Source organism: Catharus ustulatus, chromosome 3 (genome assembly GCF_009819885.2).
Source record: "Catharus ustulatus isolate bCatUst1 chromosome 3, bCatUst1.pri.v2, whole genome shotgun sequence".
In the NCBI taxonomy this organism is placed as follows: domain Eukaryota; kingdom Metazoa; phylum Chordata; class Aves; order Passeriformes; family Turdidae; genus Catharus; species Catharus ustulatus.
This window is the reverse complement of record NC_046223.1, coordinates 91,276,444-91,296,032: the sequence shown is the minus strand read 5'-3', so window position 1 is coordinate 91,296,032 and position 19,589 is coordinate 91,276,444. Positions and strand designations below refer to the sequence as shown.

At 36.1% G+C, this 19,589-nt stretch overlaps 1 protein-coding gene across 5 annotated transcripts in view; it reads left to right on the top strand.

Moving 5' to 3' along the window:
• PHF3 (PHD finger protein 3) overlaps window positions 1–19,589 on the top strand; it is a 51,542-nt gene that overhangs the window by 28,385 nt on the left and 3,568 nt on the right. For all 5 annotated transcript variants that reach the window (XM_033053727.1, XM_033053726.1, XM_033053730.2 and 2 more), the window contains 11 exons: window positions 5,612–5,936; window positions 6,969–7,146; window positions 8,658–8,808; window positions 8,935–9,091; window positions 10,102–10,218; window positions 12,237–12,368; window positions 12,820–12,952; window positions 13,441–13,633; window positions 15,202–15,349; window positions 16,455–16,544; window positions 18,784–18,979. In XM_033053727.1, the coding sequence (XP_032909618.1) occupies window positions 5,612–5,936; window positions 6,969–7,146; window positions 8,658–8,808; window positions 8,935–9,091; window positions 10,102–10,218; window positions 12,237–12,368; window positions 12,820–12,952; window positions 13,441–13,633; window positions 15,202–15,349; window positions 16,455–16,544; window positions 18,784–18,979 (1,820 nt within the window). The remainder of the gene's footprint in view (window positions 1–5,611; window positions 5,937–6,968; window positions 7,147–8,657; window positions 8,809–8,934; window positions 9,092–10,101; window positions 10,219–12,236; window positions 12,369–12,819; window positions 12,953–13,440; window positions 13,634–15,201; window positions 15,350–16,454; window positions 16,545–18,783; window positions 18,980–19,589) is intronic.

Sequence of the window (19,589 nt, the reverse complement as noted above, 5' to 3'; positions counted from 1 at the left end):
CAACAAACAATTTGTTATGAGAACATTCTTTACAAGGAAGAGTAATTAAAATAATGATGGTGCCTGAGTTCTAGTAAATGTCCATTAGATAATATGAGTATGTTAAGCAGCAGATTATTTATGTAAGATATCATCAATTTACTGAATGACAGTATAAACAAAAAAACATGGTAATATATAATTAATGAGGGGAAGGACTCCACTGTGACTTTTATTTATGGTTGCATAATTGTATTTGTAGATTTTATATGGATTATGTTACTATGCTGCAATATTGGCATTAAGGAATTAAGCAAATGGATACCATAAGTTGTCTAAAATAGTTTTAAAGAAGATGCATATAAATACCAAGTGCTTATAAATGCAGTTTATAAAGCATATGATGCTTATCCTGCAAGATGCAATGTTGTGTAGAATCCACTGGTAATGGAGCTTCCCTTAATGATTTTATATATATGTGTGTGTGCGTGTATACATAATTTTTAGTGCAGATGTGTAATTAATAGTAGGACATGTACTCTTTTTTTCAGGGTTTTGGGGAAGTTTAGTAGTTTAACCTTTGCTGTTTAGCATGTTTCATGAATTCATCTTTAATTCAAAAAGCATAGGAGTGTTTCTCTTCCTGTCACTTCCTCTTTGGAGGGGCTCCTGTAATACAAATAGCAAAGAAAATTATGTCTTTAAGAACGAGAAGAAATATATAGCAAAAAATATGGGTTATTGAAGTTTAGTTCTTAGGCAATAAATTTGCTGTGTCTTTTTCGTATGCTGCAAATTCCATGTAAAGAGATCTGCTGATAGTGATTGAGGAGGTTTGTGGGTTTTTTCTAGAAGATCAGAACTTGAAAAATCATATCACTTGTGTTAGAATTTCAAAAAGGAAACAAATGGAACTGCTTATGTCTCTGTGCACTTACAAGGTATTGCAGATTTTTTTTGGACAGACCATATTTCACTTGAGCTTTGTATCAAGCAGCACTACTTCACTGATTTGGACCATACACTCTGCTAAAGCTGCCATGCCATGAATATCTTGTCCCTGCTTTAAAATTGGTTAGACTGTGTGTCAGTGCAGCAGAGAAACAATTGGAATGTTAATGCAAGTTTACAACAGATCTGTAGAAGATTGGTGAACAGTGCCGTTAAGGGATGAAGTGCAGATAGAGGACTTGCTTTAAATACTGAAGTGATTAAAAAATGAACAGTGGTTTTACTCCCCTTAGGAGAGTTCAGGTGTAGAGTATTATTTTGAATAGTTTGGCTTGCTTTTTTTGTTTGGGTTTTTTTTGGTTAGTATTTGAGTCCTGTTGCGGTATTTTTCTCAATTGCTATGTACCACAAACATGAAGAATTAGAGAAGCGATTGTTTCAAAACTAAATGATTTTCTTTGGCAATGCAACTTATATTATTAATTAATCTTAAAATGCTGATTACTGTTCCACACTGAACAACTCTTGACACCTCCTGATTTTTGCTTTATTTTAGTCAAGTATGGCTTTACAATGAAAATCTTTTTTATGAGTAAGGTGGTTTCTGCCCATTTTACAGTAATGATTTTCTCTGGAAACTTGCTGCTGTTACATAACTTGAATATATGAAAGTAATTTTAAAACATGGCCCATATATTTAGAAAATAAATTGTCCAAGCCTGAGTTTTTCATCTAACAAATGATTTAATTTACTACAAATAACACACCAAAAAAGGTCTTCCTATCATAAGAGAGATTGTTGCAGGTTTGCATTAATTATTTTGTCTCTTTTTATGTTTTATGATTTTAAGGTGTCTCTTCTCATGCTGCTATGTGGACTGCCAAGGGGATTCTTTAAAGGAATGAAACAGTAGCATACTATATGCAGAAGTCCAAATGAGTTATAGTACTGTCTGCTGTCACCTGTCAGTTGTTTTTAAATTTTTTCTTAACAAAAAAAATTACACTGAAGTCCAATGAAAGCAAGTCTTTCATTGAATGTGGCATGATTTAATATTTTAAAACATATTTTTCTTTCTCTTTCAGCTTTACATCTTCCAATCCAGCCTTACAACATGGGTAAACGTCCTGCACTCCAAATTTGAAGCAATCTACAGTCAGAAACTTTGATGTTTTACTAGTCCAAGATACCAGAACTGCTTCAGTCAAAAATAACAACTGTGCAAAGGACATCCTTGAGCCTTCAAACAAGGCTTCAGTTTTTCTTGACTCCCCTATTTAGTTTGAACATTTCCCACTATCCAATTATAATTGCTACAAATCATAGTTGTTTTGTGTGCAGATGAGAGAAACATACATGTAAAAGAGGCCTTATGATAAAAAGGATTATCTACATTAGTAGTATCATAATCATTATGTTCTCTCCCAGCCTCAAGAGTTGCAGTCTTGCATTTGACTAGTGTGGGGAAAAAAAAACCCAATTAGTAGAAAAAGTGATTTTTTTTTTTTTTTTGGGCAGGCAGCACCAGTATTTTTATTACCATTTTGTATAACTACGTTTAAACAAAGCAATTATAAACAATGCATTGTGTTTTATAGAACAGGCATCATGGACATTTGTGAAGTTGTGAAGACTGGAATGAAGTCAAATGTATCTTCCATCTTCAGTAGTTTGTTTGAATGACATCTCTCTCCTGGTGTGTAGTCTTAGTGAAGAATGATCTTTTCTGAGCTGGATTCATTGTAGGGTTTTTTGTCTTTTAAAACTTCTTTATTTATTTGATAGACCTGAAAATAAAGATTTAAGACTGGATAACTATCCTGGTGCCTTACTTACACACCATCTCTATCACCCCCCCCCCTTAATATGTGTGAGCTAAGCTGAAACATTCCACATGCTGTCAATTTAAAGTTGAAGGTATGCAGCATCTTGTGTATTTTAGTTTAATCTCTTAAGCAAATACCTATTTTCTAAATATGAATCAAAAGTTTGGTTTGGTTACTAAGTGCTGCAATCCATCTTCCTCGTATAACAAATTAGTCTTCAATGCCTGAATTTACAAACTGAGGAAAAAATACGTATATTTTAATAAAAATTCAATTAATAGTGATTGTGGCTTCATGATGGTGTATTCTTGGTTTCCTTTTATTTTTGAACAACAGGCATTAATTCATTAGGACACCAAAACACACTTTAAGCATGATGCTTTGGCTGTGTGCTTTGACTTTATTTCAGCTTTTGCAGAAAATTTTACATTGGGAATTTTTGTTCCAGTGTTCCCAGAGCTTTACTAGTATTTTATTGCAGTGGTATGAGATGTGTTCTATGTAAAACACCCACTGTGCTTTGCAGTTACGAAATAGGCACTCACCTTATATTTTCTGCCTGTGCATGTTTGACTCTAGGCTCTCAGAAGGGAGCAGTCAGCTTTGTGTAGCAGTCCTGTCGCTTCTTTCTTGTTTTTCTGTTGTGTTTATAAATGCTGTGGTATTGCTCTGCTGAGACCATCAGAAGTAATTGTCCCCTAACATTTCTTTTCTTGTTTTTGCAATTTGCTGGAACGTGAATCTGATAACATTGAGATACTGACAAAACATGAAGGAACCTCTGCCTTCTTAAATAAAATTATGAATCAGATGGGCAGATACTGTTTGCTAGAGACAAATAATACAAGCTCAGAAAAAGAAAATTCAAAATGAGAAAATATTTTTCTTCTCAATCGAGTTTAAAAACCAGTTTCTTCAAATCTAGCAAACATCATCGTAGGCTTTTGCTCAGTCTGATGGACCTCTAAAACTTCATAGACTCATTTTGCATCAAAATAATATTTTCTTGAGCAGAATGTAATCCTAACATGTTTTGAGTAGGGAGGGACAGAACATACACAGATTTTTCTTCTGTTCTCTTGTTTCAAATGTCTGCTCTTATATAATAAGAGTTTTCACCTCTTTGAAGCAACAGTAGTTTTTGAGTACAATGCCTACATCAAACCACCTGTAACATTTATTTACAATTCTGGAGAATGGGAGTTGCTGTAAGCACATCCTGTAATGTTTATATGGTTCTGCCAAGTAGGTAAGTCAGTGAATAGCAGATCCTGGCCTGAGTGGGGATATGCACAAGTTAGGAATCACTTTGCTTAGAATCACCTCATGGAAGAGATCTATAAGGTATTACGCCAAAGAAATAGGATTTGCAGGTCAATGTATTTAACTCTTAACCTGGTTGTTTCAGCAATATATTTTTCATTAATTACTTTTTAAGTCTGATCTGTCTTCTACAAAATTCAAAACCCAGGAATTCAGTAAGTAATTTTTTAGTATTAACAAAGAACTTCTATTTTGTTTAATGCACTTGCAGTCTTTCTGGATTTTCTAGACTATATGTTTAAAGTACATACCTTGAATATAGTTTATGTAAGTATAAAACAAAATTTAAAATTAAAAATTGAACCAAAAAACCCCACCAAACAAACCAAAGTACGCACAAAAAAGCAATAACAACCACTCCCACCCCATAAAATATATGAAAGGGGAAAGAGGATATGACTGGGTATTTTAAGAGATCTTCCTACATCATTTGAAAGGTGTTCCTTGGTTCCAGGTTCATTATTTGTAAAAAAGAATTCCTACCATGTAAGTCTCCTGAAGTAGTTGCTTTTTAGCCTCTGGAACTTTGAAATCCCACATTGTTACTAAATACTTGCACTGGAAGTTGTACCTATCAGTGCTATTAGATATTCATGATACCTGATGGAAGTTTTCAAAATGCTGTCACAAAATAGTCAGAAATTATGTTTATTTTAGACCAGGTCACCTTTACAATTCTTTGAAAATACTATCTGTATTTAAAGTTGATTCTGCTTTTAAAATAATGCAGTTAAGTGACATGTGAGTTGAAGGGTGTTATTTAAAAGATTGTAATTTTGGTGTTTAAAACATTCTGTAAATAACTATTAGCTCTGAATAAAATAACTGAGTAGTGCAAAAGTGTGTACCTTGTTTAAAACAAAACAGTCACAGCAAGCTGGAAAAGTGGTTTTAGAAGCCAAACTCCTGGCTCCATATTCACCAGTAAAAACCATGAAAAACAACTTTCTAGGAATAATTTAGTAATAATGTCTAAGGAATGAGATGTAAAATATCAACTAATTTAGAATAGGTTGATACATCCATTGTGTTTGTCAAAATGTTTAAAGACCTCATACTGCTGTGGAAGATTGCAACTGCTGATGAGTTTTTGCTGAATGATGACACTCATTGTAGGAAAGCAAGGATAATATCTTGCAAAAAAAAATTCAAGTCTTTTCAAACAAGTTTACTGTTTCTGAGAGTTGCTGGGTTTTTGGTTTATTTTTTTTAACATTCATAAGAACATTGATAGTAGTCTGAAAAGAAGCTTGGTAGGATTCAGGAGTAAATTACACAAACACAGTGAGGTTTTGATTGTTTCTTGGACTACTGTAACAGGCAAAAAGGCAAAAAAAAGAAATCTCAGGAAGATAATACCATGTCGTAAGGCTGGAGAGGGATGTAAAGCAAAGAAAATCACTTACTAGGTAAGAACAAATGATTGAGATGCACAAATCAAAACAATTATGATATATCCTGCTGAAGGTGCTGTATCTTCTTTCATAGTCTTTCACAGTTTTCATTGACTTACATCTTGCTTTGTTTTCAGGTTTATGGTAGGTTGTGGTAGATGTGATGATTGGTTTCATGGTGACTGTGTTGGACTGAGCCTTTCTCAAGCACAGCAGATGGGTGAAGAAGATAAAGAGTATGTATGTGTGAAATGCTGTGCTGAAGAAGACAAAAAAATGGAGTGCTTTGATCAAAATGTACCAGATACTCAAGTGAAACTTGAGCATAAAGAAGAAAAAGCAATTGAGTGTGAAAAACTGGGGGTGTCAAAGCAAACTCCTACTTGTAATCTAAATGCAATGACTGAAAAAACAAAGCAAATGGAGGACACTGGGAAGCACAAAGTCAAAATCTTCAGACGGGTGAGTCTTATTTAATGTTTTAAGTTCTCTTAATTACTGGGGTTAGAAGGTTTCTTCCTGTCCCATTACCAATTAATAGACCATGTTCAGACACCTTTGTGAATCTAATTTAAATTACTTGCAAAGTTATTTCATTTTCTAACTGGCTTGACTCTTTCAAGAGGATATTGCTAAGCTCTTCTTATATTGAGCAGGAATATATGTGTGTCTCATGCATATATAGAATGTCCTTAGCTGGAAGGAACACAACAATCATCGAAGTCCTACTCCTGTATGTGTATATAAACCTATACATGCAGGTGTACAAAGAAATGGTGAAGAACCTAGTGCATTTTTCTTTCAGTTTTCTAAATGTGTTGTAGGACCTTTGTTGATTTGCTATGTGTTAGAAGACGCTGATAAACAATATGAAACACTAAGATAACAGTATTTTAGTTTTGATTGTTTTTATTTCAGATTGTATGTAGAAAAAAGTGCCTGGTGCTTTGGGGCTTTTCTACTTTTTATGTCTAATTTTACCAACCAAAGCATAATTTACCAAGATTATTGAGATAACTCTTCGGTCTGTTAATATCTAGTGTTGTATTCATGATAATGTGATCATCAGCAATCCTGTCTTATTTCTGAATAGTACTATTGAAATTCTGGAATGTAAACTGTTCTTTTAAATTTTAGTTTGTGTATGCTTTCTAAACATAAGTGACCTTTATGGCTGAAACTGGTTAAGGGATGTTCATTGGTCTTCCTAACCTTTTAAAATAACTGCAAACTTAGTGATTGTCAATACAGAGTTAAATACAAATGGTCTGTGCTGTATCTTGAGCCAATATTTAAAAGATACTGTTCAGCAATGCTTGGCAGCAATTTGGGATATTGTTCGGTAATTCTTTAGAAAATTATATGGTGGCACATACATCCAGGATATACATTGTACAGTGTAAAAAGGAAAAAATGGGAAAAATATGTGGTAATTATGTAGAGGCTGATTGTAGCATTCAGTAGCATACTAACATGTGTAAATGTTTCTTTCAGGAATCTGGGGATGGGAAAAATTTGCCAGAGTCCAGAGACTCAGATACTAAAAAAGGGCAGCATGTTCCTGCTCGGAAAGGATCACAAACTACTGCAATTCCTCGGCGGTCCCCTGAAGATAAAAATGAAAAAATAAGTAAAGAATCCCTTAGTACAGTCGAAAGGTCCACAAAATCAGGTACCAAGGTTTGGGCATATCCTCCATGCTGCAGTTCACATCTATGTACAGTAAAGGATGATACCTTTCTTTATAACATCAGTTTTTCAAATCATGTTTTACAGTGGATGTGATGATGATCTGAAGAGCTGTTTGTTCCCATAACATTTATGATCTTTATTTCTCGTTTCTTTTTTAGTTTTATTTAGTAGGTAAATACATCCTAGGTAGATGTGTGTTTCCTGTTTCAATTGTAGACGATGCTCACATAATCAAAAGTGGGAGAAAAAGTACATAGACATCTCAGTATTAAACTTTATTTTACATTGTACGAGACTTTAAAATACTCTTTCATAAAATACTATGAAATGCTTTTATACCTAAAACTGGTTTATTTGCTGTATAAATTATATTTTGACTTACTGATCTCTTTTGATAAAAAATAACAAATTGGCAATTTTATCAACTCATTTCAAGGGCAAACATTACAGATTTCCTTCTAAACTTCATCTGAAAGTTTGAAGGGACATATTTACCCTTCCAGCAACCTCTGTCCTCTCCCCAGCTCCCTTCAAGGAAGCATTTTTTTTGTAAGATCATTGTAATGTGAAGTTGTTGTCATTTGGAACTGAAATCTTAGCAGCAAAGCTAGTGAGATTTTGTGTGAAAACTGTCTTTTACTCTGAAACTCAAGCTTTGAATTTTTTTCTGAAAGTGTATAACTTAGCTGTTCTGGTCTTTTGCCAAGGCTTATGCATTCTAGAAATCTTTATCAAGTCTTCATTTTGATCCTTTTTTTTCTGACTATAACATGAAAAATATTGATATTACTTATTTCCCATTGCTTTCCTAAATAAAAGGGTGCTGCTCAAAATTAGTGACGTGTTCACAAGCTGACATAAATTAGCTTTCGGTTGACTCTCTGAAAATTAGTAATTTTCCTTTAATGGTTTTATTTTGATTAGACGTATTCCTTATTTATATTATTTATGACACAAACCTTGAAATGACCTTGAGTGTTACATGAATCAGAAGATGAGATTATTATAATTTAAATAATTTTGATGGCTAATATGCAGAAATGCTAAGTTTAATGTAAAATGGTATTTTAAAGTAAAGCTTTATTATGCTTATATGTGCTTCATAGTATATTCTCAGTTTATTCATTGAAAGATGAATCTATGCTGTTACAAAAATTTAGAGTCAAAAATCATACTGAAGATCAAGCTAATGAGCACTGGTCATCTTGATTTGGTGTAGAAGAAAATAATGCACATCAAAGGGCAAACCCCCTGTTTCTGCTAAGGAAGTTTTTATTCTGGATTAATCTAAGTAACAAAATCCAAACCAAAGAAGAAAGAAAACCCAACCAAACACAAGCCATCCATCCTGTGGGTCCACTCCATCTTCCTGAGGATCAATTCTTCGCAGTTTAAAAATAAAATTTCATTAAAGTAATTCCATCAGAAGCAAAAGTTTATAAATAAGCCTGCTTGACTATTTTACAATTTTTAAACTGTGTGTTTTGATAGGTATGCATGAGAAACAAGAAATTAAGAAAAAGAAAAATGAGAAGGGATCTGTTAGTGCAATACACCTCCCAGCTGTGCCAGCTTCCAAACCTTCTGCTGATCAGATAAGACAAAGTGTTAAGCAATCTCTTAAGGAAATTCTTATGAAAAGGTAAAGATATATTAAGAAATGAAATTATTAATTTGTATTTATAACTATTTTCCTTTGGAAGACAGAGGAAAAACTGTTAATTATTTGGATGCATTTTGTAATTTTTGCCACTGTGTTCTCTTATAGATTAACAGACTCCAGTTTGAAGATTCCTGAGGAGAGAGCAGCAAAAGTTGCCACAAGGATTGAAAGAGAGCTGTTTTCTTTTTTTCGAGACACTGATGCAAAGTATAAGAACAAATACAGAAGTTTAATGTTCAATCTGAAAGATCCTAAAAATAATGTATGTGTGATTTATCTGTTGTCCTTTTCAGAAATCCTTGATTTGCTGTAGGTTAAAGGAATAATCTTCAATGTAGAAACATTATCAATCCTCCTGCAGTTTAACCTGATTGATTTGGGATTTTTTTTTTAGCTTTCCTTGGTTTTTTGATGTTGTTTGTTCTTTGGGCACTCAGTGTCCTCTGTGTTCTTCCCCGTAATTAATTCTCCAACTCCTTGCTCCCAGTGTACTGTTTTTTTGTTCGGTTTCAAACTGTAGTTTGTGTTTCTCTTTAGCATTGATCTGTTATATAGGTATTCCTGTCCCCCCATAATTCTTTGCTGTTTACTACACCTACTGTTTACCTTTCCAGCATCTCCCCACTGTGCTTTTTGACACCCAAATTTCTCAAGCTTGGTCTTCACTCTCTATTCTGCTTTCTATGAGCCCATTACTTAACATCATACCTCCTCAGCTTCTGTATTTTGTCCTTTATCAGTTATTCTGATCAAGTCACTTTGTTTATAGTATTTTGCCATTACAGTTAGCCAACTGTAAATTATAAGAACTTATTTCTTAACTTTTATCTAACAGTTAACTTCTCTTTTCTCTTTGCTCATACAGCTCATACATTTTTTACCCTAGGACTTCATTTAGTCAAGAAGCATACATATCCTCTTCAATACTTTCTTCTGTTTCTTGTGTAATGCATAGGATTTCACCTTTAAAAACAAAAGCAGTAAACTGAGTTACTACTGCAGTGGGCATAAACTTCTTTGAAACAGCAGTTAATTATACATTTGATCATTAAGGGTATATGTAGATACATTGTTATGTAGAATAAATGGAGCTCTGGAATTAAGCTTTTTATGTTAAAAAATCTAGTACTGCTTCCTGCAGTGGAGATAATTACAAACCTACACAGTAAATTTAGTTGTACAGAGCATGTTGCATGTTACTTCTCTGATTTATTTCCTGCTGCAAGCTATTTTTGTCTTGATAGCAATAGTTACTTTTTGTCTTTCTTCTAGATATTATTTAAGAAAGTACTGAAAGGAGAGGTTACTCCAGATCATCTAATAAAAATGAGCCCAGAAGAACTGGCTTCCAAAGAACTGGCTGCTTGGAGACAGAGAGAAAACAGACACGTGAGACTTGTCAATTTATGTTGTTTATTTGACAGCCTAAGCATATGTAACTTCTGTTTGCAGGTCAGGTGTATGCAGAAAGAGCAAAATGGATGTTGTAACCAAGCAGGAGGATCTCTATAATTAATTTAGTACCCAAAGATGTTGTTAGAACTGAAGTGAAAGGAGTGTAGTCAGTTTTTTAGGGGAGGAAACCATGCACTTTCCTTTGTCTTACAACTTTGTTGATGCTTGCTCTCTCTGCCTCAAGAGTGGAGGCTTCTTTGTCCTTATTTTCCACAAGATTTTAAAGGTGTTCCTGGAGCTTTTGAAACACCAGTTCTTAAAGAGGGAGAGAGATCTATTTGAAAAACCAAACGAAAGCAAACTGGTGTTGTTTCTAACTTACTACTGGAGCATTACAAATCAGTCCCCAAAAAGTAAATCCAGAGATGAGAACCTGATCTGTCAGTCAGAAAAGCAACCTAAAGGGACAACAAACAAAAAAACCAAGCAGCAAAAAACCCCAAGAAAGTGTAGGAAGTTTACTAGGTTAGTTTAAGCGTGACTTCTCGAAACAGAAAGTCATTCCATATACTGTGCTGACAGTTAAGAAGGAGAAACAGGAATAAGAGGACCTGTGGTTTTTTTATGGAAAATTCCTTTTGTTAGACGTTGCTTTATTTATTGGGCATTTAGTCTGATGATAACTGCAGCTGCTTAGAAATGGCCATTAAAATTTTCTAGTTTACAAAATCTGGGTTTATATTGATGGGATCTTTGATATTTATATTCCACATCATAGAACCTAAAAGCACAATGTTTGGGTAGTGTAAATTCATCTCTGTGTTCAGAACTAATGTTTGGTAATAACTAATTCAGTAGAGTGGAATGCTGTTTTAGAGGCTGCAATATGCTTTGCAATAGTAATTATTCCTGTGTTTTTTCCTTGTTCATTGCACGTTGTGGCTACACCTGTTTATGAATCATAACTTTTTGCGATTTTCTGTAGAAAAACAGTGGTTGATTATCTTGAGTTGTTTCAAAGGCCTGTAAAGGATGAAAAGTTTGTTTATTCTGTGTCTATCCAAAACCCATCTTTTGTAGTGGAACTTTTTTACATTTATTTTTATAAATATCAGTGAAATTCTGAAAACAGACCATGCAAAATAATATTCCACTGCTATGAGAAATATCTTCCCAAAAATTTTTATGCTGCTCAAAAACTTACTGAAGAGTCCTAAGTATTTCAGAAAAATGCTTCAAAATTGCTAGAAACATGTAAAATAAATAGCAGTGTATGACTTGACTGTATTTTTCATGTTACTTTATAAGCAAGGCACTGAGACTGCTGCTTACTAATTTATTTTTTTTACTTCACCAGGATTTTCAAAAGTATGTTGATGTTTTTCAGACAGATAAAGTAATCATAGAATCCTTGTTACATTAGTAAATCAGGTTTGAGACATTTGGCACAGCCAACACAACCCCCTCCTGGTCTAAAACTGGAAATGTACTTTAAGAGGAAATACTAGAAATAATGGTTTATATTTTGTTTTATTGCAAGAAGGCAAAGCAGCAGTGCTATCGGAATTAGCATCTCCATTACCTTCAAAAATACCTTGGCATTTTTTTTGAGGTGAAACATTAGGTTTATGTACTAAAAACCAAGTTTTTGAAAAATGATACAAATTTGCATATATTTATATCCTACATTGTCCCTATTATTATGGGAAAAGAATGCATGTAATTTTTTTTGTTCAGCTCTTGGGAAATCTGAATTAGCAATGTTTTAATTTAGTATTGAAGGTTTGCTTTATAACTTACTTAAATGCATGCCTGGTAAGTATTAGCTCCTACACTGTCGAAGTTAGGCTGCTTGCATGTTTGCTTTATGAAACTGTTTGACACTTGCAAAATAAGAATGTTTTACTTTTCTTCCTGGAGGGTTTCCTAATTGCAGTACTGTTATCTCATATTTCTGGATTTCCAAATTTTACTGTATGGGAATAATTACGCATAACTTCTTGTTTTCACAGACAATTGAAATGATTGAGAAAGAGCAGAGGGAGGTTGAAAGAAGACCTATCACAAAAATTACTCACAAAGGAGAAATAGAAATTGAAAGTGAGACACCAATGAAAGAACAAGAGGAAGCAATGGAAATTCAGGTGGAAAAGAAAGCATGGCACTACAGTGTATTTAGTTCATAGGCAATATGGTTGTGAAGTGTTTTGTTTAAGATTCTGTTATTTAGGTCTATAATTATCTGTTAGGTCTGGTTTAGTTTAATTTTTCTTCTATCTTTACTGACTTCTTGGCCTGGTGATTTTGTTAATTTCTTTTCTTCCATGTTGTGTCTTTGACTGTATGATGAATTCTGGCAGTAGTGGAAAACAGAAACTAGAAATTAGAAAATATTCTAAATGGTACCTGAAGGTACTTGAGAATACCAGTTAGTTATTGTAATGAATTTGAAGATTTTGTGATAGAATTTTAGGCTTCTATGAAGGAAGAGCTTTATGTCTGAAGGGAGGAAAACACCCTAAAACTTTTAAGCAACATTAGGAATATTAACAGAAGGATTAAAAAAGCCTAACTTGAATTGTTGATTTTTCTTAGGACCCTCATACGAAGTTGTTTGAGAAGTCAGAAGAAGCTGAAAAGGATAAAGAAATAAATGAATCTGCATCTCCAGACACCACAAGTCAACATAAAAATCATCTCTTTGATCTAAACTGCAAAATCTGTATAGGTAATTTGGGAAAGCACTTGAAAATAAATAGATCACACTTCTGTAATTTTCAGTCCTAACTCTCAATATTCATCAAGAATTTAAGTAAATTTGGATTTTTACTTAGTTTACTGACAAAGTTGTGGAAGGAATGTTTTACTTCATAACTTACAAAAGAGACTATTCAAAGGATAGTCTATTGGCATAAACTTGTCTTCTTTTAAAAAAACGGCTTCAGAGAGTGAAATCTCTATGGCGGATGTACATACTACTGTTGATTCCTCATTTCTTTATTCTATGACATTGCAGTGGCAAATTTGTGTTTAGTACTGCATAAACATATACAAAGTACTAACTTATACAGGGTATAAATATGTGTAAAATTCTTATCCTATTCCATTCCAAAGGCAATAGGTGGTATTTTTGTTGTGTCTTCCTTGTGTTCAGAGGAAGTCCTCCTTTTGTTTTTTTAATAAAACATGAAACCCGTTGTGTTTTCTTTCCTGCAGGCCGAATGGCACCACCTACTGACGATCTGTCTGGGAAGAAGGTGAAGGTGTCTGTTGGCGTGGCGCGGAAGCAGTCAGACAACGAAGCAGAGAGCATTGCAGACGCGCTCTCCTCCACATCAAGCATCTTAGCTTCAGAATTACTGGAAGATGACAAGCAAGACTCATCGAAGTCATTCACACCTCTCCCAAAGTAATATAAGCTGTAGAAATAGTATTTTTAAATGAAAGACATTATTAGTCTTAAGCTGTTGCGTCTAAAGCTACTTTTTTAATGCCATTTTGTTAATCCATTTGGGTACTTGAAGTTGCATGCATTTTTAGAATGAAGTTCTCTGCTGGAGTAAATGCTGTTCCTTTGTATACATAATATTACATATATTGTTGTAATTTCCAACTTCTAATTACCACATAGTTTACTTTTCCCAAAAGCCAATGTTGTCTGGTGCCACAAGGTCTAAAAAGCTCCTATTACAAAAAATAAGTGAATAAATCTCATGTTATCTTTTGCTGTTATGGCATGCAGTATGAATAGTGCTGCATTTAAATGACTGTGTCTTTCTGTATGTGTATATATAAATTCAGGGAATTTGAGATTGCTCTAAACAGATGCACTGATAAATCAGGCTACTTTCAAATTCCAATGTAGTGGTTTTTTAGAAATGACAGGTAACAGCAGCTTGTTTGATGTTTTGCTGTATTTGCTGTCAGCTCTCTCTTTATTTTCTTCCACACACTGCTGCTCACTAAAAAGCAAATTGCAGTTTGTGAGGCTGTTTCTTTCTGGTTTGAGGGAGGCTTTTCTAGAAAAACATCAACTTCCAATTATTTAGAATTGACCAGAGTTCATGCTGAAATTTTGCCTTTATCAGGACAGTGTGATCTTTTACCAAGGATAGTGAACTTTGGTTTTTGAACAGCAGGTTCAAGGTAATTTCCAGTGCAGACAGAAATAAACATAGGTTACATTGTTACTGTAACAGTACAACATGTGGTACTAGTGGGCAGTTTAAAATTGCTAATAGCACGCCTAGAATATTTTGATAGCAACATGTTGGAAAATCTTGGAATGTGTAATCTTTTTCATAAGGAAACTCTCAGCTTGAGAAACACTATCCTGTGAAATTAGTTAAGCCATCCCATTATTTTTTTCAGCTGTTTTGTTGACAAAACAGACTTTTTTCAAAGGGAGGAAAAACAGTTTTGTACAGGTGGAATTGGGAGGAGGCACTTGCAGAAGGTGTGGAAATGATGCATGGGTGAGAAGATACGAGGAGCCAGCTTGTGGGACAAGGAGAGAGTAGGGTGACACAGGCATTCAGGTGGTGGACAGACAGTGGCGGCACAAAATGTGGGAATTAGGAAAGCAGTCTAGGCCAACAGGCAGTATGTTGTCTTTTAGCTGTGGCAGGGGAACATCTTTCTGACTCTGCAGCACCTCTATGCATTTGTGTTCTCTTCAGTGGTAGCATTTGATAATTCTCAGACTAAACAACTTCTCTGTTTTTAAAGAATGCTGACTAGTGAACTAATGTGCTGTTCATCTGACTGTCGTTCCTGTACCATAGAGCAACTTCTTTGGAAGATGAGAAACATGGTTGTCTGCTTGTCTTTTTTTGTTGACCCTCCAGTATGCTTAACCAAAAAAGAAAATTCTTGCTAATGCTACATTTCTGTGATTAAGAAAAATTATGATTTACACTGTCTTGCATGATATATCATGTCATAAACCAAGTGGGTTTTTGTTTGTCCTTTTTTTAGGTCAGAAACACCTGGTACTGTGGAATGTGAAAGTCTGTTTCTGGCACGCCTGAATTTCATCTGGAAGGGCTTTATCAATATGCCTTCAGTAGCAAAATTTGTTATTAAGGCTTATCCAGTTTCTGGCTCCTTTGAGTATTTAACAGAGGTATTTATATTTATTGAAAAGAATGAACAATTCCTTTATTAGTTTTACCAATTTATTTACCTTGTAGGCTAATATTAGTATAATAATGGAAGACAGTGATGCATGATCTTTGTACTGAATAAAGTATTTGTGCTAGGACATAGGTTAAGGTCTGTACGTCAAGCATTATTCATTACATGAACCTCTGGTTCATCTTCCCATCTACAGCAAAAACTTGAGTAATGGAGTTTCTTTTTTTTTTTTTCCTTTTTTTGCCTATCTGCTGGCAATTCTGGTCCCAACCTTGCATTGTGTAAATTGTCCTTGAAAAAAAAAGTTTTATGTAAAGTTCTCTTCTATGTCTGAGAGATGGGAAAAGCATGCAACTGCTTATAATAGTTGTCTCCTGTCACAAAATAAAGATCAGAGAACTTATAAGGTTCAATTTTTATTCTTGACAGCTACACAGGATGCATCAGCTTTCTTATTAAAAGAACTTAGTTCTTTTCTTAATAAGATCGTCTTTATTTTGCTGTAGATTTTCAGGGAAGTGCTGGCCATGCAGTAATCCTTAATATTAAAGGATTGTTATATGAGTATGATGCACTTTTGAAAACTCTTCTGCTTTATTAAAAAAAAAAAAAAAATTTCTGAAAGTCTGTTTATTTTACTTGGGAAGAGTGAACTCAGTAGTATCCAATAAGAATTAACATCTGTATACACATGCACATGTAGGTTATGTTTTCCCGTTATGAAGATTTTGAAAGTTTATTATAAACATAGGTGTGGAGCTCTCATTGTGGTGTGATCTAATGGATAGCTTGGGTGTTCCCAGAGCACAGTACAGTTATGTTTTCAGTTAACATTACCGGAAAGGATGGTTTTGGCAAAGTATAGATGAACAGTATTGGATGATAACTAATTTAGTACATATTGTTAATTCTGCACTGAAAATCTTAAATGTCAAAAATCAATTTTTTTTCTTCTGTTGTTACATCTACTGATATTTTAAAATTGCTGTTTAAAAAGTAAAAGAACTAAGTATATTTTGAATTTATGAAACACATACTGGATGAAGGACATGCCACAAGATTTATTTGGACATTTCTGTTGTCTTTTCTCATAGGATTTACCAGATAGTATTCAAGTAGGTGGCAGGATATCTCCCCACACTGTCTGGGATTACGTAGAAAAAATCAAAGCTTCAGGGACCAAGGTAAGAATTTTACCTAGTAGAGACTTGCTAGTTAATGTGCATCTTAGTCATCCTAAAGATACTTCTTTTTTCTGTCTGAAACATTTGTAAACTATATGAACTTTAGGAATATCTCAGTTATGTTGAATGGGATTGGTGGCAACTGCTGGCATTTATTTTCTTCCTACCTAACTTTAAACTTCATCTGCTGTTTGAGAATACCTGTCTTCCTTTGACACAGTCACTTGTCAGGAAAGTTTGAATACCATTTCACCTCTCAAGTGTACAGTAATTTCACGACTATAAGGTGCACCCTTTTTTTGACTAAAATTTCCCCCCAAACCCAGAAGTGTGCCTTATAGTCCGGTGTGCCTTATATGATCTACAAAGTTCAGAAATTTGCAAACCCGGAAGTGAGAGCTGCGAGCCGCGTGGGGAGTCGGCAGGGCCACGGCTGCCAGGTGGAGGCAGGGCTGCGCCCCAGCAGGCATAGCCCGGCCCTGTGCAGCGGGGAGGAGCCTCGGCAGGCATGCCCCAGCCTTGTGGAGGCGGGGAGGAGCTGCAGCAGGCTTACCCCAGCCCCGTGGAGGGGACACAGAGGGGTGGGCAGCAGAGCCTGGCCCCGGGGAGGGAGCAAGGAGGGACGGCAGGCACAGCCTGGCCCCGTGCAGGAGGGGAGGAGCCCCGGAAGGCTTGCCCCGGCCCCGTGGAGGCGGGGCTGCACCCCGACAGGCATAGTCCGGCCCCGGGGGGGGCACACAGGGGCGGACGGCAGAGCCCAGCCCCGTGCAGGCGGGGAGGAGCCCTGGCAGGCATGCCCTGGGGAGGTGGGGAGGAGCGCCGGCAGGTATAGCCCGGCCCCGTGGAAGCAGGGAGGAGCCCCGGTAGGCTTGTCCTGGCCCCGTGGAGGGGACACAGAGGGGCAGCAGGCATAGCCCAGCCCTGGGGAGGGGGCACGGCGGGGCGGTGGGCATAGCCCGGCCCCAAGGAGGTGGCACGGAGGGGCGGCGGGCATGCCCCGGCCCTGCTGGGTACAGGCGGGCTTGGGGGCCCACGACACCCCTCCTGCTGGATACAGGCAGGCCCGGGGGCCAATGGCTGCCAGGTTGAGGCAGGGCCTTGGCCAGCAACCGCGTGGGGGGAGCTGGGTGCAGAGCCTCGTTGCAAAAAAAAACGGGCATCTTGTAGTCCGGTGCGCCTTATATGATCTACAAAGTTGCGAATTTTGCCGACTCCCGGGGGGGTGTGTCTTATAGTCCGGTGCACCTTATGGTCGTGAAATTACTGTAACCTTTTCATTTTCACTAGTGTTGCACTGTGCAAAACCATCTCAGTGACTCTTTGCTGGACGTTGTCCCACTGTGTAGCAGTTGTCCATATTCTGAGGAGCCCAAAACTTGAAAGTCTTTTCCAGGTGTTGTCTCACAAGGGCTGGATAGAAATAGCCATTTCCCTTGGTCTGCTGACTGCTTTGATTCTGACACCCAGATTACAGTTGGCCTTCTTGGCATGGACACATCACTGGTTCGTAGTGGGCTCATCCACCAAGATCCCACATTATTTTATGCCAAGCTGTTTTCCAGCCAGTCAGTCCCCCAGCCAGTCCCAGTGCATGGGGTTACTCCAGCTCAAAGTGCACCTTTTGCATTTTGCCTTTGCTGACACTGACAAAAGTCAGCCTGTTACTTGAGCCTGCTGAGGTCCCTCTGAATGGCCACCAGTGCTTCAGCATATCCACCACTGCCCCCTGCTTAAGGTGCCATCTGAGTTTTGCGGAGGATCTTCTGTCCAGTCTTGCAGGCTGTTTATTCAGATATTAAATCGGCAGAACTGGTCTTTGGACATAATTCTGAGATCTGAATACTGGTCTTCCACTATTATTAATGGATGTCTTGGACACAATAGACTACAAAATGCAGCTTTCTAATAAGGGTAGGGAGTAGAATAATTCACTGGAAGAGCTGGCAGGCTTCCCTAAAATTTGTTATTTAACTGGCTGTCAAAATATTAGATGGCTTCTTTGTCATACACTTCAGAGTTATTTTTTTCATACTAAACACTTTCTATTTGTTTTATCTAGTTCTGAATTATTTTTGGCCATGTTTCTGCTCCTTCTGTCTCTTCTGTTCTCTGCCATTTTGGCATGGCTTCTTCTCCTCAGCACTGTTCTTTTAAATAAAGAGCAGTCACTAAAAACAAAAAAAAACATTTCACAGAAAAATGTTCTTACTTATCTTTTTCCCTCTCTTCTTGTAAACAGGAGATCTGCGTGGTCCGCTTTACCCCAGTAACTGAGGAGGATCAGATCTCTTATGCGTTGTTGTTCGCCTATTTCAGCAGTAGAAAACGTTATGGTGTAGCAGCCAATAATATGAAGCAAGTGAAAGATTTGTACCTCATCCCTTTAGGTTCCTCAGATAAAGTCCCTCATCACCTTGTGCCTTTTGATGGGCCTGGTAAGTACAGCTTGGAATTTGGAGTTTCATTATCATAATGCTACTTAAGTTGGCAACAGAAATATAAGAGGAAATAAAATTTAAAAATACTATTTTATTGAAATATGTAATGAGTTTTCTGTAGTATTATTATATTAGTTTCCTTGAAAAGACATTTATTTCCCCTTGGTAGATTCTCATACTTCAAAGATGAAAAGATTAGTGTGTGCAACCTTGTTTTATGTCTGCTACCTTTTTTTTCCTAACACAGGTGGTTTTGTAGGTTTCAGTGTCAGTAAACTGAGTCACAGAAGTGGACTATGGTAGAAGGCATGAGTTCCAAATTGATACTCTCTATTTAAAATAGTATTTTTCATTATTTGAAATGTACTAATCTTTTTTCTCAAGTATTCCAAAGTTCTTTTTTGAACAAAGTATTAATTGAAAGTTTAAAACATAGACAAGCAATGAAGAAAAGGTCCTGAAATGGATCTCAGTTGTTCTGTGTACACCTGAGTTACTTGTGGATAATCTTTCTTTTTGAGGTAGGCAGGGCCAAAATGAAGAGAGAATGAGCTACAACTCATTTTTTTTACAGTTACACAGAACAAAATACATAGCAAAGAGATGA